The 24,446-nt window shown below is 45.2% G+C and overlaps 1 protein-coding gene across 2 annotated transcripts in view; it reads right to left on the minus strand.

Moving 5' to 3' along the window:
- CHST13 (carbohydrate sulfotransferase 13) overlaps nt 1-24,117 on the minus strand; it is a 71,638-nt gene extending 47,521 nt beyond the window's left edge. For both annotated transcript variants that reach the window (XM_053289908.1, XM_053289907.1), the window contains exon 1: nt 23,833-24,117. In XM_053289908.1, the coding sequence (XP_053145883.1) occupies nt 23,833-23,926 (94 nt within the window). In that variant the 5' untranslated portion in view covers nt 23,927-24,117. The remainder of the gene's footprint in view (nt 1-23,832) is intronic.
- Nucleotides 24,118-24,446: the final 329 nt, after the last annotated feature.

A 24,446-nucleotide genomic window follows, 5' to 3' on the forward strand; every position in this document is an offset into this window, starting at 1 on the left:
ACTTCAGTTTCATGGGATGACCCCTGGTTCTAGTGTTGTGAGAAAGGGGAAAAAAAATTATCTCTGTCCACTCTCTCCATGCATCATTTTTTGGACCTCTATCATTTCTCCCCATAGTCGCCTCTTTTCCAAACTAAAGAGCCCCAGATGCTGTAGCCTTGCCTCCTAAGGAAGGTGTTCCAGGCCCCAGATCATCTTGGTTGCCCTTTTCTGTTATCTTTTCCAGTTCTACAATGTCCTTCTTAAGATATGTGACCAGAACATTGGCGCAAACAACGCTGGTGTGCAACCACAATGCAGGACACACAGAGGTCTTTCACACGACCTCCCAGGGAGAGAAAAGGATGGCTGTGGGGAAGGCAGGGGCTCGTCTGCCTTCCCTGGCAGATGAGCAGCCACCACCCTCCCCTCCGCAGCACCATGCACCCCCACGAGCAGTGCTGAGAGCAGTAGACTGGGAGAGGAGGACTTTCCCCCTCCTGCATCCCAGGGTGCCCTGGGATACGAGCGGCTGCTCTTGTTAGAGCAGCCACCATGCTCAGCATGGCCTCTCCTCTCCCCCTGCCCTGTTCACCGAAATGGCAGTGGGCCGTGGGGGGGGGGGCTGTTAAATCTGTTGTCGATCGCCCAGATGATCACCGGCCGAGGTTCGCTTAACCTTGACTAAACGCCAGGTTAAAACATAAGGCTTGGCACGGGGCAGCACCAGGAGTAATCTTGCTCTCGACGCTTCACCTGCGCAGCCTATCCTAGGCTGGACTCTCCTAGCCCAGGTTAGGCTGCGCGTGTTAATCCCCTTACACAATTTGCTTTCCTTTTTAACTTCGTTTCTTTCTTTAGTGGTCTATTGAAGCTGGTTTTTTTCCTGGGTATTGAAATGTCAAGAAACAGAGCATTAGCAGCAGCTGAGGTATTCAAAAACTATAAAATATATTTATAAAACTGGCTTTCTGAACAAGTTTCTCCTGCTGTTAAGCCCTGACATCTCTCTCTTTGGAAATAATGAGTTAAGCACTTGCTTAACAGCAAGACATGAAAGTGCCTAACGCTGTCTAGGACACACACACACACCCTTGGAGTCCACTACCCAGAGAGAATGGAAATTGTCCTCAGCCATTAAGTGTGAGAAATCTTGTCTTTATCAGAATTAACTGGGCCTCTAAAGATTGCTCTGAACTTGACTCCAGAAAAAATCTTAATTAAATCAGACAGTTTCCTTATTTTAATCTCCTTCAAAAGAGTTAGGAAACAATGGCATTAAAAACCAGTCTGTGTAACAGCAGTTACTCCCCACAAAAAGTGCCTGTGACCTAAGGAAACCCAGCTGCCAGCTTGTATTTTCTAATGGTCTGGAAATTCCATGCAGATAGACATCTCAGTAAATGACTTTGTTCCCTTTTAATATGAAAGGGGAGAAAAAGTCAGGGCGGGGGTGGGGGGGTGGGAGGAGGAGGAGGATTGCAGCTGCTGTGTAATATTTTTCCACTGCTGCCTCTTTTGGAAAGGGTTTGTTATGGCTTGTTACATATATACTGGCCAGAACCCAACACGGAGTCAGGCATGCTTAATGCACTTAATCACAGTTAAGTCTGTGTTGGAATGTGACTACTGAGCATGTTCTCTTTTAAAATGGAGTTTCTAGCCCTTATGGTTAGCATTGCTGATTATGTCTATATCTCACCTGTTTTCTATTATAGAGCTCAAGGCAGTGGGGTTCCCAGGCAGTCTCCTTCAAGGCACTGACCAGATAGAGCTCTGCTTAGCCAGAAGTGCTTAAACTCTGGCATCAGGTGGCAGTATCACATGCTCTCAGACCATACTCAGGGGGAGCAGCTGTAGAGAGCAGCCAGAAGAAAATTATGACAACCCCCACTTCTTTTCAACAGAAGTTCTCAGAGCAGAGCACAGAGGCACCTTTTCAAATGCTGATTCTCATATTTAGCAGGGAGAAGCAACTGGCCCTATCCATCCTCAGCACAGCATCCCTCCAGTGACTTCTGCTGGTGTCTTCCTTATGTTTCCTTTTGGACTACGAGCCATTTGGACAAAGAACCATCTTCTCTATTTATTATTTTTCTATGTAAACTTTGGGTACTTTTGTTGAAAAGTAATATATAGGAGATAGTAGCAGTAGTGCTCTTCAGTTCATGCTTTCTGGCAGGCCGATTCAAATTCTGCTTAAACCAAAGTATTTTGCTTAACCCAGTTCTGTTTTGTTTTTAAATCATTTACTGATTCCTGTGCATTCTCATTCCACTTTTTAGTTAACTGGACTAAAAGCCTGATTCTAGACTGATTTAATTTAAAACATATTTGTATCCTGCCTTTCCATCACTGACACCCAAAGTAGCTAATAACCGTAAGACAACCGTAAGACCCATTGAACTTAGTGGGACTTCTCAGGAAACATGGGGTTCCTCCATAGGATTGCACAGTTTTGTTTTGTTTAATAAGAGCTGTATCAATATTTGCAGCATTCAGATAGTTAATTCTACCTGCACAGCCACAGAGCAGTCTTCCAAAAATGGCTTATATATTATACCCCCAGCCTCTTGGCTCTGGATGGGGTCTGCAGCATATGGAAGAGAGCTGTAGTGCAAGTCCAACTTATAAACGTTTCAATTTAAAATAATAAATAAGCTTCCTTTGTGATCTGGGTCTTTATATGCATTTGTGCCTGAAGCACTCAGGTTGCCAGCAGAGAGGCAGGGGAGGCAAGGAAGCAAACCCAGATCTGACTCAGTACAGCACAAACAACAGAGACTAGATACCCATGTGTGATCATACAGCAACACATTTCCACATACTCAGCATGGAAAGCTGGCCTCTGTCCAGTGGATATAGTCTTGGACTAGGATCTGGGAGCGTTCCAGTTTTCTCCCACATAGTGCCTTAGTGAACTTTCCCCCAGTGCTTTGCATGCCAACAGGCAGATGCAGATGATGATCAGGTACCTCAGATTCAATCCTATGTGTCTTCCAGTGGAAATGTGGCCATCTGTCTATCCACTAGCTACCCAACTGTCTCACAATACTGCTTTTATACATCACCAAATTAACACCAGGAACTTGAGCGCTCTCTCTCTCTCTCATGCACACACACACGAAACAGATTTCCCCGATGATGTAGACTGGCTTCCCTGAGAGGGCCGTGCATGCCTGGCTGGTATGTTTCTAGCTAGACTGCCAACTGTACATCTGGAACCGATGAATTCCAGCCCACAGGATAGAAATTGGACTGAGGAAGAATGAAGATTCAGCATATCTTTTCCATATCTATCCAACATCTTTTCTCTCCCTTTTGCCTTACTGAGTCTCAAAGCCTTCTATGCATCTAAAGCAGAAATGGGATTGTCACTTTAATAAGCGAATTAGTGTAGCTGGCATTCCATCGCCTCAGGGGACCCTGGGAACTATAGTTCTTTTAGGGGAGGGAAGCCAGGGATCTCTAACAGAGCACTCTCATCAAACTACAATTCCCAGGATTATTTGGGGAAAGCCTTGATGGCTAAAAACAGATTGGTTTAAACAAAATTCTTTTACTTTTTTCTATACCTACCCATTTCAGTGATCACTTTATGCATCTGAAGAGTGGGCTCTGGCCCATGAAAGCTTATGCCACAATCTATTTGTTGAGTGGTAAGCGGTCACAAAAGATCTCATTGTTTTTTCTGCAATATACTGAACATGGCTACTACTAGCCCTTTGAAATTTGACATTAAAACCAATATAAAGGTGGGGTATAGTCAAAGCAGTAATCAAAAGGGCAGAGCTCTACCAGAGGCTCCATTGCCAAGCTATGCATAGGAGAGTGTTTAAGAGCTCTTTGTGTCCCTGCACCTGAGGGTGAGTTGACAGAGCCAGCCAATGGGAGAATCCCATGTGGTTGGTCGGGCCCTTCAACTCTTGCTTGGTTGGACATCTGGCCTGTTTTTTCAAAAATATAGTTGCTGATCCAAGTGTATAGGAAACAACAACTTTGTATTTGGAGCCTTGGAAAACCCTTTGCTTTCCATTTTAGCACTACAAATATTGAAACTAGCAAACTGGTTTGTTTGTGCTTTTCTCTCTCCACATGTTCTGTTTGCAATGGCCGCTAGAACTGTACAGTCTTGTTGCAGTGTTTGGGGTGGATTAAAGCTTCTCTAAACTTCACATCCGTCCCTCTTGCAATAATTCTTACATCTCACAGACTGGGAAAGCTCACTGCTTGCTTAGCCAGCCTTGGGGGTGGAAACCACTGATATACAGAAATCTGCTTTATGCTTTGACTAGATCTTTTCAGGTAGCCATCCAGCTTCCCATCCAGATCAGCCAAAGTAGTTCAGTTTTGGAAAAAGTAACAACAGGAGCCACTGCTGTCCCATAGTAAAACATCCTCCTCTGGAGTAGCATTTGTCTAAAGTTCCAGGCCTGCTCAACTTAGCTGTTTTTGGACTACAACTCCCATAATCCCCAGCCACAGTGGCCAATAACCAGGGATTATGGGAATTGAAGGACAACATCTGCAGGAGGGCCGAAGTTGAGCAGCCCTGACCAACATATGGCATTCATTTCTGCTTGGCTCTGGCTGCAACAGATCTCCCCTGGCTAGGTGAAAGAAGCTGCTGCTGCTGGAGTAAATGAAGAACGAGTGCTTGGCCATGATTTGCGCAGCTTCTGAGGAGGATGGGGAACAGCACTCTTAGACTTCCAGGGTGAGAGGTCATCATCACACATCACCTTCTTCGAGCCATCTAACATGCCACAAAGACTATCAACAGCCCTGTCTGACTTAGACCACACCTGACATATCTTTCAACTTAAAACTTGTGCTATGAAACTACTGTACATTTTCTGTCCCAGAGCTAGGCTGCCATGCTGTAAAAAGGATCCTTGCCATCCATGGGTTACATAGGGAATGATGAAATGAGACAAGTGGCATTCTGTCCTGCATAAGTCAGAGACTTAAGGACAGCAATCTTTTTTTAAGCAGAAAGATTAACAAACAATTTTTTTTTGTTAAAATAATATTTATTTATTTTTAAAAAATTGTTTTAGCTCTTTACTGTTTTAATGGTTTGTTTTAATTGTAAACCGCCCTGAGCCATTTTGGAAGGGCAGTATAAAAATCAAACAAATAAACAAACAGTGAACATCCACAAGAACAGAGTTGGGACATCTCTTGTTTTGCTGCATGCTATAAGGGGCCACCTAATGGCACAGCGGGGAAGTAACTTGCCTAGGGAGCAAGAGGTTGCTGGTTTGAATCCCCACTGGTATCTTTCCCAGACTATGGGAAACACCTATATTGGGCAGCAGCGATATAGGAAGATGCTGAAAGGCATCATCTCATACTGCACGGGAGATGGCAATGGTAACCCCCTCCTGTATTCTACCAAAGAAAAACCACAGGGCTCTGCGGTCGACACCGACAACTTTCCTTTATAAGGGGAGGCAGTGGCTCTCATGAGCACATCCCGCTGCATATTCACAGACTATCAGTCAGCAGCAGCCATTTAGCCTCACAGCTCACAGTTTCTGAGTCCTGCTGTTTTTCCAAAAAATCTCCCTCTCAAGAGACGAAAAGGATATTTATTATCAAAGGGCTGGCCATGTGTATACTACAATGGAACCAGGGGACGAAAGGGAGGTGCTACATAACTGAGTGGGAGACGCACTGGTATCCAGCTGTTGTAGTCAGCCTGAACAAAAAAGCTTTGATTCAAGAGGAAGAGGAACAAGATTCTTTCTCTCTCTCTCTCTCTCCCTGCCTCTCCCCCCACCGCCCTCTCTCTCTGACAGTCTGTCCAGAAACAGAAATGGAGGTTTGATTCCCAGATAGTGCTCTTTACAGGACCCCCTCGTATACATGGAAGTGGGGGTGGGGGATGTAGGATTAGCCATGTCTCACAAGGCATTGGGCAACCCCAGCCAAAGGATGTCCAAGTAAAGTGAGTTGGCTAACATTACGAGGTGACAACAACCAATATGTATATACCGCTTTTCAACAAGAGTTCCCAAAGCAGTGTACATAGATATAAATAAATAAAATGGCCCCCTGTCCCCAAAGGGTTCACAATCTATAAAGAAACATAAGACAAACACCAGCAACAGTCCCTGGAGGTACTGTGCTGGAGGTGGATAGGGCCAGTTACAGGCTCCTGGAAGCTTCAATCAGATGGTATAGTAAGTGCAGAGCTTGTGCCCTGGTATAGCCCCCACAAGCATCTGTTGGCAAGTCCCACCCCCATGCTGAAATGCTTAGAGCTGCCCCCCCCCCTGCAAGTACCCTGTCTCCCACTGTGAGGAGACAAATGCTGCACTTGGGGAGATATTCTCCCTGTTTCAGGGAACAGTGATAAGGAGCGCTTCGTGTAGTACAGTCAGAGTGCTGCATCAGCATGGGGGAGGAGAATTGCCACTATACTCTCATGGAGGCGGCATCACCAATCTTACCAGAAGATCCTGTTAGAGTTTATATTAGAAAGACATACAGCTTGAACCTAAATATCCTTACTCAGGTCTTATTTCTATAAATCTAAATATACTTACTTCCACTGAACATCATGAGAATTACTCAGATACTGATGCTCCAGGCAACTTATTCTTAGAAAATATGTTGAGGATTACAACCTTGATCTTAGTAAATTTCTTCAAATCAGAAACAGAAGGGTGAGCAGGGTTAGTCTAACTTTGGGAACTTGTGTGCAATGCTTATAATTTAACTCTTTTAAATTGAACTTACACAAAAACATAAAACAATACAGTACAGTAGAAGAAGCACTATAACTGAAGTGAAATAAAGGAGAAAAGATAGTAACCACATCATTTTACAATAAATATAAGATTGCCCTTGATACTGAAGTCTTAATTATGCCAGTAATACCTAACTCACTTATGTCTTCTACCTTATCATAACCATTCCCATCTAGGACTAATCTAATCACGAGACTCTTATTTATCATATATTGTCTCTGCAAACGAACACTCTTGGACTTTTAAAGGTCCATTAGTTTTCATATATTAAATACAAGTGTACACAATTAGATACCAATGCATATAAGGGTGAGGGGAAATTATCAAAGGAGATGTGGCAGGGCCTTGATTCCAAAAGGAAAATAGAAGGAACACCCAGACTAGCAACAAATCAGACAAATGGGGCAGCAATTTGGAAGCAGCTCTTGAGAAGATGCAAATTTTGGGCAGTATAGAAATATTATAAATAAATAAATAAATAAATAAATAAATAAATAAATAAATGGCAAGGTTCTGACCAGGGGAGGTAGCAAACTTTTGTTTTCTTTCCTAAAGAAGCAAACAAGCAATAAAATAAATCAACAAGAAAGCAAGGGGGAAAGGACAAGGCGAGTTTGTTAGGGCTAGTCTTTCCTAGAGTTTGAATTCTGGCTGGCTAGAGGTTTGTTTTGGACAGAGCAGTTTCAGTTGTGCCTTGAGAAACAGGGGGTGGGGATTAGCTGCAGGTGAGGCACACAGCTTGGGGGGGGGGGCTACATTCCTGAGGAGACTCTGTTTTGAAGCAGCTCCTGAGAAGACAAGGCTCAGACCAGCAGAGCTTTGTTAGCAGGAGTTTACTTACAGATATCAAAGAGGTTTTGTGTGGAGAAGTGTACAGGGAGGCACACAAGCGGTCCCCCTTTATCACAAAGGAGACACCCAGCACAAGGAGATGAGTACTACCCCACTTTTCTAATTTTTTGGAAGGCGGAGCTTAAAACCTTTAATTAACTGACAACTGCAGCTAAGAGCTAGCTTTCAAATAAACAAGCTCTATATATTCAAAATAGCTAATAAAACTAGTTATGAACATAGATTTGCAGCAGGAGAGCATGTGCTTCAGAGTGTTGCACAGAGTGTTGCATGTCTGACTATCTTCTTGAGAGACAGAAGTCATGGGTCTGTGCTTGGTGCAAAGAGCTCCTGGCTCTCAGGAAACAAGTTCGTTCACTCAAAGGGAAGGTGGCTGACCTGGAGAAGCTCAGAAAGGCAGAGCAGTATGTGGATGAGACCCTCAGGGACGTGGTAGAGGCATGCCACTCCCAGACTAATGGCTCCTCTGCTGTCATGGAGAATGAAGGTCTCAAGAAGGAGGACATCAATCGAGGAAGAGGGGAATGTTCCCTTAGAAAGGACCCCCTCCCTGGGTGATGCGCCCATATCCTCTCACACAAAGGATATTCCTCTGGGGGTTGGGGCCTCCTAGTTGTGGGTGATTCCATCTTTAGGGGCATGGGTTTGTGACACGCATACAGACGCATGGTGACTTGCCTGCATGATGTATAGGTTGTGGATATCATGCAGTGTCTAGCTAGGCTGTTAGGCAGTACTGGGGAGAAGTCAGCTGTCGTGGTGCACGTCAGCACCAATGATGTTGGGAAATGTAGTAGGGATTTCCTTGAAACCCAATTTAGGCTGCTAGAAAGCAAATTGAAGTCCAGGACCCGCAGGGTAGTGTTCTCTGAAGCGCTACCCGTTCCATGCGCAGGGCCAGTGAGACAGGCGAAGCTGAGGGAACTCAATGCATTGATGAGATGGTGGTGCCAGGAGAAGGAGAATAGATTTGTTAGGACTGGAATAAATTTTGGGGCAAGGAAAGCCCACACAAAAAGGGACGGGCTTCATTTGAACCAAGATGAAGCCAGACTGCTGGCGCTTAGAATCAAAAGGTTGCAGAGGAGCTTTAAAAATGATACCTAAGGAATTGCCAACAGGAACTGGGATATATCTCATTCGGAAGCAAAATCCCCTAAGATGCGAGGGTGCAAATGTTTCAGATTAGCTGGAAGGGGATAGAATAGAGCCAGGAGTAGAGCAGAGAGAAACAAATGATAGCTGGTCAAAAAGGTCAAATGACAGTAAGGGAGATAGCACACGCCAACAACAGGTAAGAGACTTGTCATCTAGATGTTTATATACCATATATACTATATACCAATTCAAGAAGCCTCTGAGCCAAGATGGGTGAATTGGAGTGCTCGGTGGCTAATGAAAACATATAGTGGGCATAACATGAACCTGGTGGAATGGTGAGGACACTGTGATTCCTGGATACAAACTATACAGAAAGGACAAGGAGGGGCAGATTGTGGGGGTGGGGGGAGTAGCACTGTCTGTTAAAGAAGGGATGGAATCCAAAAAGCTAGAAAACCTAGGTGGACCGGAGTCCTCCACAGAATCATTATGGGTAACAATAAGAACTTAAGAACATAAGAACAGCCCTGCTGGATCAGGCCCAGGGCCCATCTAGTCCAGCATCTTGTTGCGCACAGTGGTCCACCAGATGCCACTGGAAGCCACAGGCAGGAATTGAGGGCGTGCCCTCCCTCCTGTTGTTACTCCCCTGCAACTGGTACTCAGAGGCATCAGAGCAGAGCTGTAATAATGCGTAACTTCAATTATTCTCACATAAACTAGGGAAATTCATGTGCTGGTATTGACAGAGAGACCAAATTTCTTGACATGCTCACCGGTGGACTAAAGGTGAGGCAGTAGAGGCCTCACCTTTTGCAGCCTATGGCTGCAAAATTCCCCCAGCGTCAAATTTTGTTCAATGAATTTTTTAAAAAGTTTTTTTAAACAATTAAAAAAATTTTTTTAAAGAATTTTTTAAAAAAAATGTTTGAAACTGCCGCCGCACAGGAACGCAGTGGCAAGAGTTCCCTCACCCCTTCCCACCTCCCAAATTATGATGGCAGTGAGTCAACGTGGCAAAAGAAATTTGCAGGCGCACGGAGAGAGCGGCGATACCCCTCCCAAATGACAGCAATCACCCGGTTTCGGGCCTTTCTGCACATGTGTAGAAAGGTCCGAAACTAGGTGATTGCTGTTATTTGGGAAGTGAGCGAGCTTGGGTTAGGAGGGGTATCACCGCTCTCTCCACACGCCCACAAATTTGTCTTGCCCCTTTGACCCGTTGCTGTCATAATTTGGGAGGTGTGCGGGGGCGAGAGAGGTCTCGCCACTGCACTGCTGTGCGGCGGCGGTTTTAAACATTTAAAAACAGATTAAACTCCCCCCCCACTCCTTTGCTGCTGGGGCAGCAAATCTTTGGCCACCTATGGGCAACAAAGAGCTTAATCCGCCCCTGGACATGCTAAATGACTGTGCTTTGGAACAGATGGTTGCGGAACCAATCAGAGAGAAGGCAAGCTTGGAGTTAATCCTAAGTGGTGCACAGGACCTGGTATGAGATGTCAGAGTTGTAGAACCAATGAGGAACAGTGACCATAGTGTGATCCAATTCAGCTTATATGCAAGCGAAGAATTGTCAAGCAAGTCCAACACAGATACATTGGACTTCAGAAGATGAAACTTCTCAAAATTGAGGGGACTGATAAAAAGGAAGTTGAAAGAGGAAGTCAGGAGGGTAAAATCACTCCGAAAAGCATGGAACCTATTTAAAACCACAATACTAGAAGCTCAGTTAGAATGTATACCAAGAAGGAGGAAAGGTACCACCAAGTTCTGGTCTCACGCTAGCATGGCTAACAAGTAAAGTCAGAGGAACTATTTAAAAAAAGACCTTTTATAGAAAATGGAAGTCCTTTCCAAACAGGAAAGAACATAAACTCTGTCAAAAGAAATGCAAGGAGACAATAAGGGATGCAAAAAGAGAGTTTGAGGAGCATATAGCTAGAAGTGTTAAAGGGAATAACAAAAATTCTTTAAATATATCAGAAATAGAAAACCTGCCAGGGAGGTGGTTGGCCCCTTAGACGATGAGGGTGTGAAAGGGATTATTGGGGGGGATAAGGAGATTGCAGAGAAGCTAAATGAGTTCTTTGCATCTGTCTTCACAGCAGAGGATACTGACCATACCCTCTCCAGAACTGAGTATTTCAGGTTTAGAGGCTGAAGAACTAGGCCAATTTTTTTTTTTAAACCACACATTTTATATTCCGCTCTTCCTCCAAGGAGCCCAGAGCGGTGCACTACATACTTAAGTTTCTCCTCACAACAACCCCGTGAAGTAGGTTAGGCTGAGAGAGAAGTGACTGGCCCAGAGTCACTCAGCAAGTATCATGGCTGAAAGGGGATTTGAACTCAGGTCTCCCTGGTCCTAGTCCAGGTGACAAGGTAGTGATGTTCTAAACTTGTCTTGAAAACTAAAACTTAAAAAACCACCAGAGCCAGATGTCACCCAAGAGTTCTGAAGGGACAAAAATGTGAAATTGCTGATCTTCTAGCAAAAATATCTAACTTGTCCCTACAATCAGGCTCTATACCACAAGACTGGAAAGTAGCTAATGTAACTCCGGTTTTCAAAAAGGGATCCAGAGGAGATCCGGGAAGCTACAGACCATTTAGCTTAACTTCTGTGCTGGGTAAGTTGATGGGAAACATACTTAAGGACACAACTGCTAAACATATAGAAGAACAGGTCTTACTAAAGGAGAATCAGCATGGCTTCTGCAAGGGCAAGTCTTATCTCACTAACCTTTTGGAGTTCTTTGAGAGTGTCAACAAGCATGTGGATAAAGATGATTCAGTTGACATAGTATCACATAATTGGACTTTCAAAAACCTTTTGACAAAGTTCCTCACCAAAGGCTCTTGAGTAAACTTAGCAGTCATGGGATAAGGGGACAGAACTGGTAACTAGTAGGACAGGAAACAGAGGGTTGGAATAACTGAACAGTTTTTCACAAAACAGGAAAGCAAGAAACCCTAGGGATTGGTACTGGGACCAGTGCTCTTTAACTTGTTCATAAATGATCTAGAAGTTGGAGTAAGCAGCAAAGTGGCCAAATTTGCAGATGATACCAAACTATTTAGGGTAGTGAAATCCACAACAGATTGTGAGGTGCTCCAAAAGGATTTCTCCAAACTGGGTGAGTTGGTGACAAAATAACAAATGTGGTTCAATGGAAGCAAGTGTAAAATGATGTATATTGGGGAAAGAAAATCCAACTTCACATATACATTGCTGGAGTCTGAGCTGTCAGTGACTGACCAGGAGAGATATCATGGGTTTGTGGTGGACAGCTAGTTGAAAGTGTTGACTCAGTGCGCGGCAGCTGTGAAAAAGGCATAATTCCATGCTAGGGATCATTAGGAAGGGGAAAATAAAAATGCTAATATTAGAATGCCCTTATACAAATATATGGTGCGGCCACATTTGGAGTACTGCGTATAGTTCAAGACACCGTATCTTAAGAAGGACATTGTAGAAGTGGAAAAGGTGCAGAAGATAGCAACCAAGATGATCAGGGGCCTGGGGCACCTTCCTTATGAAGCAAGACTACAACATCTGGGGCTTTTTAATTTAGAAAAGAGGAGACCACGGGAAGACATGATAGAGTTGTATAAAATTATGCATGGAGTAGAGAGAGTGTAGACAGAGAGAAATTACACACACACACCACTAGAACCAGGGCTCGTCCCATAAAACTGATGGCTAGGAAATTTAGGACCAATAAAAGGAAATACTTTTTCACACAGCACGTAATTAATCTGTGGAATTCTCTACCATTGGCTGGGTTGATGGCCACCATCTTGGATGGCTTTAAAGGGGGCTTAGACAAATTCATGGACAGGTCTATCAATGGCTACTAGTCAGAGGGCTATGGAATACTTCCAGGCTTGGAGGTAGGGTGCTGCTAAATACCAGTTGCAGGGGAGCAACAGTAGGAGAGAGGGCACACTCCCAACTCTTGCCTATGGGCTTCCCAGAGGCATCTGTTGGCTACTGCAGGAAACAAGATGCTGGGCTAGATAGGCCTTGGGCCTGATCCAGCAAGACTGTTCTTATATAAGCATTCAGGAAGGACTTTGCTTCCATCTTGCATCTTGAGCAAAGCAGCTGCCCCCACTTTGTGCTTCCTCACAAGGCGGGGGGAGGGGGGGGAGGAGATTTACCACCAGAAACCTAGCCTATGCTCCTCTCCTCTTTCCCCCAGTGGCAGCTGTGAGCCCTATGCCACCCCAAGGCAAGGTGCTTCAGCTCTTGGAGCTGACAGGTGGCCCAGCATGCTAGGCTCAGACCAACCATGGAGGGCTGGAAGACCAAGGGGAAAACAGGCAGGGGTGGGATCAATGAGGCACACCTGGGAGCAGGTGGGAGGCTGCAGGAGGAGGCCTAATGTTGGTGAGAGTGAGCAGTCTCTTATAAAGGCCCTGGTGAAAGGGTCTGGAAGAGGCAATAGATGTGGGACTGGCCGCCCAAAGGGAGGTTGCACACTGCTGGAGGAACATGTCAAGGAGACTATGCCTGAAATGCAGAAAGTCAAGCCTCCCTGTACAGGCCTGCAAAGCAAGGGCTCAGCCCACTTGGCTGTGCAGTCACAAGCCAGAACTTCAGTGGAGAAGCCCAATGGCCTGTAATGGGCCACTGGGTTTCTCCACTTTGGGGTGAATCCTGCCACAGATACAAACAAAGGGGCTGCATTGCACAGGACCTCCTGGCTGCTTACTGTTTGTGGTCAGGTATGGCAAACTATGACCCTTTTGAAGTGAAGCTGCCCCGGGGAGTATCAAGCGTGATGATCCTCTGCTGGGCTTGCACACCAGGATATCCCCTCCCTTTCAGCCTAATGGATTTGTGCACACTTGCAGAGAGACCCAACAAAAACCTGATCAGACTTCCCAATTGTAGAGTGACTGGCTTGGAGTGAAAAGCCCTCCCCACAAAATTAATATTTCTGTGTTATCAAGCCCCTGAAAGCCTCAAATTTTCACACTCTTGAAGGTATCTGCCTCTGTTTATTTTAAATAGTTGTCAAGAAAAGATCGTAATGATGCACTTCCTTTCTGGGACCCTGATTGCAGAAAGATGTCATTTATAGTATCTACAGTACAAAAGCTCATTCTTTATTGGTTCCTGGTTCATGTATATTGCCCATAAGATATGTTGTACCTTTAAATCTGCACAGGAAAGAGAATGTAAGCAGGCACAGTTTTCCATAATCCTGCAGGACCAGCTGTACTTGTTGAAATTCCCTCTTCTGCACAACTATTAAAGATATAGTACCCTCATCCCCCTCTGTATCCATCCACCTTACCTGCTCCTGGTTACCCACACACCACTCACCCCCACAGACGTCTGCTGCTCAAGACCTTTCCCCTCCTCTGCAAAGTTTCAACCCAAGCAGATGATGATCAAACACAAAAGAAGAAGTGACTCAATACTGAGCCCAGATTTTTGTGCTGAGATGAGGATGTCTTTTCCCTGAAGAGGGCCAAGCTTTAGTCTGTCTTCCTCAGACAGTCACACAGTTTTGTTCTTCCTTTCCAGGAAATGAACTCGCAGCTAATTCCTCTTTTATCAAATCCCTTGCAAAGGGATTTTCAGGCATTTTCAGAGGCGTTTTCAGGAAACCATAAAAGCCAAGCAGGATAAGAAAGAATGACAAATAGACAGGGAAGGCGTGAAGCTCTTTGGTACACATGAAGTTCATAAGAGAAGCCAGCTAGATATTGTGGTTGGAATGATGGATTTGGAACAGGAAGATCTGGGCTGAAATTGCTCCTCAGCCATAAAACTCACTGAACAGCCATTTGCAGTATCTTAGCCTAACCTACCTCATAGGGTTGCTGTAATATGAAAAGAAGCTCTTGGAGGAAGGGAAGGATATAAATCAAATTTAAAATCCATGTTTTCATTCTAATCTCAGTAGCTAGGTAAGTAGCCATGATTTTATGGCTCAGCAGTATCCAGGCCACTGACTGCATCATGCCCTAGAATAAATCATGCAGCAAACATCCCTGGTCCACAGTAGGAGTGTGCAAGCCAAATCGAATTGCGCCGGGATCGAGTTTGAGCTGGCTCGGCTTGAAGGCTCGTGCTCGAGCCAGACCAGCGCCATAGAAAGTGAAGCTGGTTAAAGCTCAATTTGAGCTGGGCCTGGCTCGAAGAGCTGGATCGTGAGCCAGCTTGAGGGGTATACTTGTAAAGGGGAATCCAGAGGGAGAAAAAGGGTAGTATTTACCTTAAAAAAATAAAATAAGGCGCTAGGGACTCCTCCCACACACACACCACCGCCGGCCCCCCAAATGACAAGCCAGGCAGGCTGCACAATCACTCCATCATCACACAGTCGTGGTGACGCAAATGGCATCTGCGCACATATGGAAGACACCATAATAGCCTCCATGCATGCACAGAGGTCCGAACTGGACCACAGCCTGTCCAGCTTCTCATTGGGGAGGCTGGGTTGAGGGTTGGAGGAGCCCCCACCGTCACCTTATTTTAAAATGGTAAATACTACCTTCTCTCCCCCCCACACTCAGAATTCCCCTTTACACATATACCCCTCCAGCCAGCTCGATGCCCAGACCATAACCAGCCCCATCTCAATCAAGCCCAAGGTGCAATCAAGTAAAATTGAGCACTTAGGGCAAGTCAAATCTGGTCTGGATTTGAGCCAAACTGGGAAAACCACTTCCAAGCATATCCCTAGTCCAAAGGGCAGCATGTAGGTAAAAGGGTATCATCGTGAGCCTGCACTACACAGCTTTCAACACATAGAGGAGAGCTGGTTTTGTAGTAGCAAGTATGGCTTGTCCCCTTAGCTAAGCAGAGTATACCCTGGTTGCATAAGAATGGGAGACTAGAAGTATGAGCACTGTAAGATATTCCCCGCAGGGGATGGAGCTGCCATTCTGGGAAGAGCAGAAGGTTCCATGTTCCCTCCCTGGCAGCATCTCCAAGATAGGGCTGAGAGAGATGCCTGCCTGCAGCCTTGGAGAAGCCGCTGCCAGTCTGTGAAGACAATCCTGAGCTAGATGGACCGATGGCCTGACTCAGTGTGTGGCAGTTTCCTATGTACATGTGGCCTATGCAGGTGCGATTCCAGCAACGGAGACCCAGTGTTTCAGTTTCTGCTGACATGCAGAAGGGAGTATAGCAATGCTCAATGTGCCATTGCTATACTCCCTGTCCAGAAATGATCTCTCACACTACACACAGGGAATCTAAGCTGACAAATGTCTACAGCTAAAATAACTGATTTTTTTTTTTAAAAAAGGAAAGAAAGAAAGAAACCTGGAGGCCCCTCTGAATTTTGCACTTGTGCCCAGTTATAACAGGCAAAGTGAAGTCTGTTCCACCCTATCATTCCAACCAGATAGGCTGATGTGTCCGCCAGCTGTACACAAGCCAAAGTCCTGCAAGCTGCCTGCAAATATGAGCAGAATTACTGGAAATCCCATGGGTTCTATGCAGGGAGATCACTCAGGATTGGATACATGCACAGAACATGTGCAGGGCAAAAGGCTAGTGGCTGAAGTCTGCTTATCTCCCAGCCAGAAACATGGCAACAAATGGAAACACTGGATAGGGCCATGGAGCAGAACACTTTGCCTGCTTCCCCTCCAATGCATGTGTGCCATGCCAGAAGCAAATAGTTAGGCAGTAAAATGCTCTCTGGAAGCTCTTTGTGTGTGTCATCAGCGGAGGCAACCTGTTCAGCATCAAAGCCAATCAAAAGCTGAGTACATCATAAACTAAAAGGGCAGAGTTAGTTTGTACCTGTGATCTGTTCTAACAACCTTGGTCATGAAACATTTTCTTTAACATACTGAATAAAGTTACACATGAAAATGACAAAGGGCTGGAAGTTGCTACTTGAGCACAAACATTGTTCCCACTTCCCAGAATGGCCTTTTTCTTCTTCTTCTTGCCTCTTCTTCCTAAGGAAGGTTGGTTCGATGGCGGAGGTGTGTGTGTGCTCTTTTAAGAGTGGGGGAGGGCACACTTACTCCTCCCTCCGCTCTTCCTCCACCGGTGCTCCTTTTTTCTAAAGTTCATCGGGGCAGCAGCATACCTCCTAGCCACCCCGCTGCCCCCATTTACTGGATACAACTGGAAGTATCCAACGAAACTTGGGGGGGGGCACGGGCATGTGCACATCACTCCATCATGTTGGATACTTCCAGTTGTATCTGGTAAACAGGGGCAACGGGGCGGCAGGGAGGTAGGCTGCCACCCCGATGATCTTTAGCAAAAATGAGCACCGGTGGGGGAAGAGTGGAGGGAGGGGTAAGTGCACCCTCCACCGCTCTTAAACAGCACCATCGAACCAGCGGAACCGGCCGCCTTTTGGACCGGTTCGGAAGCCCATAAAGGGCCTCCAAAGTGGTTCTGCGCACAGCCTTAATGACTGGTAATTAAAACTGACAGCCCTGCCTAGTACAAAGAATAATTAAGAAAGACCTGGTTTCTTCAGTGCTTAGCCACCTAATAGCACAGCAGGGAAGCAACTTGCCTAGGGAGCAAGAGGCTGTCAGTTCGAATCCCTGCTGGTGTTTCCCAGAAACTCCTATATTAAGCAGCAGCGATATAGGAAGGTTCTGAAAGGCATCATCTCACACTACGTGGGAGGAGGCAATGGTAAACCCCTCCTGGATTATACCAAGGAAACCACATGGCTCTGTGGTCACCAGGAGTCAACACTGACTCGACGGCACAATCTTTCCTTTTGTCCTTCTTCAGTGCTTAGCAACATGAAGCAAACAAAAGTTTTGAGACCACCTGAAGAAACTAAAATATCTGCAGTGGTAATTAGATATCCTCTCTGTTTAAAAATGAGAATTGCTGCTGACAAAAAGTTGGATCCAGGTTGTGGCTCATGGATTTGCTGCCATCACACTTATGGCACTTCCCCCTTCAGACAAACAGCCATGATTGTCAGCGCAAGGGGGTGATTGACAGTGGGTCGGCAGGACCTCCTCCCTGCTTTCCCCCACTGCAACTGTGAGCTCCTGGGGTGCTCACAACATCTGAAGAGGACTAAAGAGTCCCATCAAACATCGCATAATCCAGGGCTATGGTCTGAAAGCACAACCTTGCTGAAGAGAAGCAGGTAAGGTCTGTTCAGTGCCTGGATAGGAAATTCCCCAGCAACTCTATGTATGCCTGGGAATTCCATCTTAAGAACATAAGAAGAGCCCTGCTGGATCAGGCCCAAGGCCCATCTAGTCCAACATCCTGTTTCACACAGTGGCCGGCCACTTGAAAGGAGCAATATACATTAAGTAAAAATTATCCTGCACCAACAAAATTTGGTCTAAGCAGAATGTAAGGACTTCTCATAGTTTTACAACATTGATTAAACTCAAGGTACAGGAGGCAGTGAAACCAAATATATTTGGGAATGGGGCTATGGCTGAATAGCAGATCATCTGCTTTACATGCAGAAGGTCCCAGGTTCAAATTCTGCATCTCCAGGTAGGGCTGGGAAAGACTCCTATCTGAAACCCTGGGAAGCGGCTGTTAGTCAGGGTATACAATACTGGGCTAGACGGACAAATGGTCTAATTCAGTATAAGGCAACTTCCTGCCGACATCAAAACAGCACACAGACACAGACATGCACAAAGATTTCGACATGTGGATGTGCAGTCTTTATCCTCCCTCCCAATTTGGACATAATAAGGAGCATGCACTGTCAAGTATATGCACATATAGCCATTTTAGAAACTACATCTATGTCTGGACAAGAGCAGTAAGGCGTAATTCCTGAGCCTGACCACATGCCAATGTACCTAGTTTTGCACAGCTGTGAACTGGTCTTTAATCTTGCCAATTTTGTATCAGAATTACATAGAACAGTGTTAAGTTATCCCAAATAACTCACTGCCACTTTATCTGTACTGTCAGCCGCAAACTGTATGTCCTACAAGGAAAAACCAGATCCACGCTAAAATGAATAGATAGAAAGAGCATGTATGTCACACAAGCATAGTTGTGGTTAACAGACAGAAAGGAAGAGAACAAGTATCTTCTCCGCTCAGTCTCTTGTGTTTCAGATTATTCAGTTCATAATTCCATGCTGTGATTATGCTTGGAGATCCAAGCCTGACATTTGCTCATTAGAGAATATTCTTATACCAGGAAACCCCCAATTCCATTACTTGTGTCCCTCTTGTACCTTAATTGCTGCCCCACAACAAACTAGCAAGAGTCACAACTGCAGAATCTCATCAACAGGTCTGTCTACTATGACGGGTCAATTCTTGGCATGAAGAAGTCTGGTGTCCAAATGGCATCTATGGGTAGAGTCTGGGCTGGAGGGCAGAGCCTTCAACAATTCTAGGGATAGAATTTTGCTGCAAAGTTCCAGTCAAAGCCATTTCTTGGCTGCTGAATGTCTAGGTCTGCCCAGTGCACAAAACCTGCTATTTACAGCTTTATCTGTGAGCTTCCTATATTCTAAATAGGCGTGATTGTTGATTAAGGGTTTCTTTCTTTTCTTAGGCCTGTAAGTGTATATACATATATTTAGCTTAAATGCCATTTAATTCTAGACTGCATACTTGGAGTAAGCACCCCACCTGTACACTAAAGAAAAAGAATCAGCTCTATTTACCTGCTCACCTGGACCCACCAAATGAACAGCAACTTGAAAGCTTGAACTGGCAAATACACATAAGCCTGTTTTAAAAAAAAAAAATCTCTTCTGGAAGAGATGACAATGTGAGATGAGTGAAACATCTTATGTTCACACTTAGCAATAATAGTTAAGTCTCACCACCCAAAACCACCTAAGATGGGTGAAGAATGGAGGCAGTCTTAAAATGAAAGCAAAAGTGAGAAGCCCCTGAGAAACTAATTTGTTTGGCAGGAAACTTGTGGGCTGTTAATGTGATCTGGAATCTGTTTTGTTTCATCACATTCTTCACTGAAGAAACAAGGAACGGAAAAGAGCCATTATCAGCTTGAAAATAAGTTATAGTTCGATCTGAAAAAAGACAGTGCCATCTTAAAGACTAATTGATTGACTGTAGCATAAGTTTTTGCAAGCAGGTAGCCATGTTTATACGTGAAATATGCCAAGTAGTGAAACTGTTATCACCATGGCGGGGTGGGGGACCAGTGGCTTCTGTAACATGCAAATAAGCAGTTAGGTATGGCTTATGTTGAGTAATATAACAGAAGTATTAAAATGAGAATGGGACAACAGGCTATGGCATACTCGTTCTGTGTTGAGGGATTTTGTCAGCTTTCTCTGAATGAATTGCTAAGAACTGCCAGTGAGCAGGTGGCAAAGTTCAGTCCTAGGAGCACAAACTAAAACTGAGCCTAGGCAAGAACGTACAAACATGGTTAAAATTCATTCAAAACCCTGAGTTCAGGCCAAGTCCAACTAGAAGCCCTCCTAGAACATGTTGTATTTATTTGTGTAGGTTTAATCACTCTAAGCTAAGAGGGGAAAGAGTTGAAACAAAATGTTTTGTTTTGTTTTTTAAAGATCCCACTAGAATTAGGACTAGAGCTTGGATAAGCTGGTAATGGGTTCAAACCAGAAACCAGCAGGAACAGGAGAAGGAACCTATGGAAGGTAGATATGGTCCAGGTGGGAAAGAAAGAGCTCAGGAACAGATAGAAAGACACACCAGGAAAGACTGAAGACTTGGCTCTAGGAAAGGATGGGGAACTAGGGAAACATAGGCATGACCACTGTTCTACTCCCGCACTGAGCAGGGGACGGGACTAGAAGACTCCCAAGGTCCCTTCCAACGCTAAAATGCAATGACAGGGACAAAAAAGGGGACATGGATCAGTGAAAGCAAGGGGGAAAGCAGCAAAACAGACACAGCAGGAGAGCATAGAGGGGCTTCAAAGTCTGCATTTCCAGAATCACTTCCAGATTAGGAATGCATAAGGAGACTATGCAAGACTCAGACATGGAAATCAGGACCAATGAGGCAGGCCCAAGATTAAGCTACAGTCCAACACCAGCAGATAACTAATCTGGCTAACAAGATGCCTGCCTATCACTTCCCAGAAAGTCACACAGATCAGTTAGGCAATATCCTGGTCAGCTAATCAGAAGTCCTGGTGCGGTTCCCCCATTGCTGCAACTTCCCTGCAGCACAGCAGATCAAGGCTTGAGTCTGGAAGTGGAGCCACAAAGGGAAGTCACTTCTAAAACTCTTCTTTGGGAGGTTGGAGAAGCAAATGTGAATAAGTCTTAATTACTTACAGCTAGTCTACCTTAAGTGGCGCAGTGGGGAAACGCTTGACTAACAAGCAGAAGGTTGCCGGTTTGAATCCCTGCTGGCAGCGATATAGGAAGATGCTGAAAGGCACCATCTCATACTGCACGGGAGATGGCAATGGTAAACCCCTCCTGTAGTCTACCAAAGAAAACCACAGGGCTCTGTGGATGTCAGGAGTCAAAATCGACTTGACAGCAAATTTTATTTTGTCTGCCAGACCGTACAAACACCATCCATCTACTATGCTGGTCAGTTATATCACAGAACAAATGCAAGGTTGAGCATTCAGAGTATTCCTCTGAAGGAATGCTTACTATTCTCTGAACTGCTCACACCATATGAAGGAATTTTGCCCAGTTCTTATACTCAGAACATACCTATAGAATGTGAGTTTACACTTATTCCAAATGGTTCTACCAAAGTCATATGCTCAGGGTCAGATAAAGCAAGTCTCTGGGTGTACATTCCTAGGTCTTGAAGGGTGCTGTGTGCTGAAAAGCAGCATCCAGTAGAGATTACACATGTGCAGCCCCAGATTATCCAGGTTATTGGGGGAGGGATCAAGAGGCTGGGTTTAGTCTTCTAGAGGGAAGAGAGCGAGGATTGGGACTTTTTTCCACCTTAAAGGCCCCAGATGTGTTTTCCCTGAAGAAGCTCTTCTCTCCACCACCCTGCAGGAACATTCATTGTTCAGTCCCTCCCTGTCCCCTTACAAGGGATAGACACTATTGCTGATCATCTGATGGGGGCTGCTCGTTAGGGAGTAGTCACTTTGCTATAAAGTGTACACTTGTCCAGTGTTGTATGTTTGTATAGCTAGATCTAAGCCAATGAGAACCTGTGTCTTAGAAGCATACACTATCCATACATCTGGGTGCCTTTGCATTTGTATTATTTTGTCTCTGTGTGGTGTTGTCCAGAGAGGAAGATGCCCTGTAATGATCTAAATGGAAGCATATGGGTAAAAATAGCCATGCACACCTCTGTATGTGTGCATGCAGGGGTAGGAGCAACACTGACAGGAGGGGAGCTAAAAACTGCATGTGTGAAGCCCCCCTTAAGAAGCCTGGAACAGTGCTTATGAGCCTAGATAATAAAGTATACGAGGGATCGAGTAATCTACTGGACAGAGTCCTTGGTTTGGCTTTGGGTGATCTCAGTCCCACCTCTGCTACAGACTCATTGCACATCACTGGTGTCCATCTGAAGATCAGCTTTTAAAGGCAACTTATAATTTTTTTCCTTTTTTTGCAGTGAGCCTACTTCTAATTTTACATCCCTCTGCAAAATGCACATCTTTAAGAAAAATGATCTTAGCTAGAAAATATGTAATCTCTCACCAAGTAAGTTCCCCTCAGGCCATTTCTTTGATTCAACTTAAGAAGGCTTTTCCAGAAAGTTGGTATTTGCTTACTGAATTGTTTCCCCTGTACCTGACATTAGGACGCACTGTACAGTGGTCTGGAGAACTCAGCACGTAAAGTTAACTAAATGATTCTGCTAGCAAAAGGTCTGTCTGATTTCACTGATCCAGAGTTGATTCATTTTCATTTATTTTTGTGCAATGCAAGTCTAGATTTAAGTTATGAGCTTCCAAGGCCATGATCCTCAGACAAGTACTTAAAATTTTCATTGGAATCACAGTGAGCTGCTATCAAGAAAATGTATTGAGACTGACATGAAAGATCCAAAGAAATAAGTGAGAATCAACACAATTCACTGCATTCCTCCATGGCCCTCCATTTACTGAGATGAGACCACACAATAAGGCTTGATTGAGGGCTTTTTGATACAGAGGCTCCAACTCTCTTTAACTCTTTGCCCAGGGACAAGGACCCTTGACAACCTCTCTGTATAGCTACCACCAACAGGTAAAGCCACTTTTATATTAAAAGGCTCCCAGGGATTTGACCAGCTGCCATTTGTTGAACACTGATTATGCCATTTTAGCCAAAGTTAAACATTTTATGCTCTACTGATTTCAGTGAGAGAGTTAATCATGCTGAAATCTTGATTTCAATGGGACTTGACTTTACCTAGCTTTGCCTGAAAATAGGAGCATGATCCAACCATGATTCTAATTTAAATTGTTCTAATGTTCAAGCTTATATATGATTCCTCAGAAGTCTCACTGAGTTCATTCAATGAAGCTTACTTCAAGTGAAGGATCACATCCAAAACTGTATCTTTTTATCAATCTGATTTTATTCTGTATGCTACTTTTGGAGAGTAAACTTGCAGAAAAGCGGCTAATAAATTCACATAATAATGCATCATGTGATCATGATTCTGTGTTAATGAGCAAATTGCTCTCTGCATGTCTTTGAAGCAGGCAGAAAGAAAGAAAGAAAGAAAGAAAGAAAGAAAGAAAGAAAGAAAGAAAGAAAGAAAGAAAGAAAGATTCTTGACAGCGCGATCCTAAGCATATTTACTCTGAAGAACATTCTGTTGCAGAAAAGTGACTAATAAATTCAGATAATAATGCATTATGTGATCTTGATTCTGCCTTAATTAGCAAATTGCTCTCTGCATTTCTTTGAAGACGAAAAAGAAAGAAAGAAAGAAAGAAAGAAAGAAAGAAAGAACTCTTGACAGCGCGATCCTAAGCATATTTACTCCGAAGAACATTCTGTTGAGTTCAATAGCTCTTGCTCCCTAGTAAGGCTGCTTGGGATTCCTGCCTCAGGCGACATCAGAGCAGCCGCCGCCGCCGCCGCCAACCAAGCACTGAATGCTTATGGGAAGACTAAGCAAGCATTCAACGCAACGGAGACTTTAGAAAGGAGGGAACGGAAAGCAGCAGCCCACCGGGACGGAGCAGCAGCGCGAGGAAAGGAGGAGGGAAGGGGTGGCGGAGGAGGGGATTCGCCTGCGGGGTGAATATTTAACTTACCTGGGTTGAGGCTGCTCTGGAAGTAGAAGAGCACCAGAAGCAGAGAGCCCAGGCAAGTGGCCAGGACCATCCGGAGCACCCTGCTTTTCCTCATCCTCTCCTCTACAAGGGGTCCCGCCGCGGGGGCAACGAGGCAAGGAAGTTGGGGGGAGTCGCCCAGGAGTCGCGGCAGCTCCTCATGGCCCGGCTTGCTCCGCTGCCGCTGGCTGGCTGCAGCTACTAGGCTCCGAACTCAGCCTCTTCTTCAGCCCGCCCTCCCGCGCCGTCCGACTCTGAAGAGTTAGCAGCAGCAGCAGCAGCAGCAGCAGGAGATTCCCCCAGGGCAAAGGGAAACCTCGGCACAGGGCAGGGCCCTACTAAGTCAGTGGCGGCGGGCGGGGGGAGAGGGGAGGAGCAGGCATGGAGGGAACGGATGCCCCCTTGTGAGCCCTCCCTTTGCTGCGCTCCCCGCCGAGGTTCCTGCACTGCCTCTCCAACGGGATCCGACGGAGTAGAGCGCAGAAAAGCCTGTGGCACGACTCTCTGGGACAGACTGAGTGGAGGCTCCCCCCTCCGTCTCCCTGCCCCGTGGACCCGTCCGTCTGAAAGGGAGTCACTAGGCACGCAAGCAGCAC

This window comes from Hemicordylus capensis, chromosome 2 (genome assembly GCF_027244095.1).
Source record: "Hemicordylus capensis ecotype Gifberg chromosome 2, rHemCap1.1.pri, whole genome shotgun sequence".
Classification (NCBI taxonomy): Eukaryota; Metazoa; Chordata; class Lepidosauria; order Squamata; family Cordylidae; genus Hemicordylus; species Hemicordylus capensis.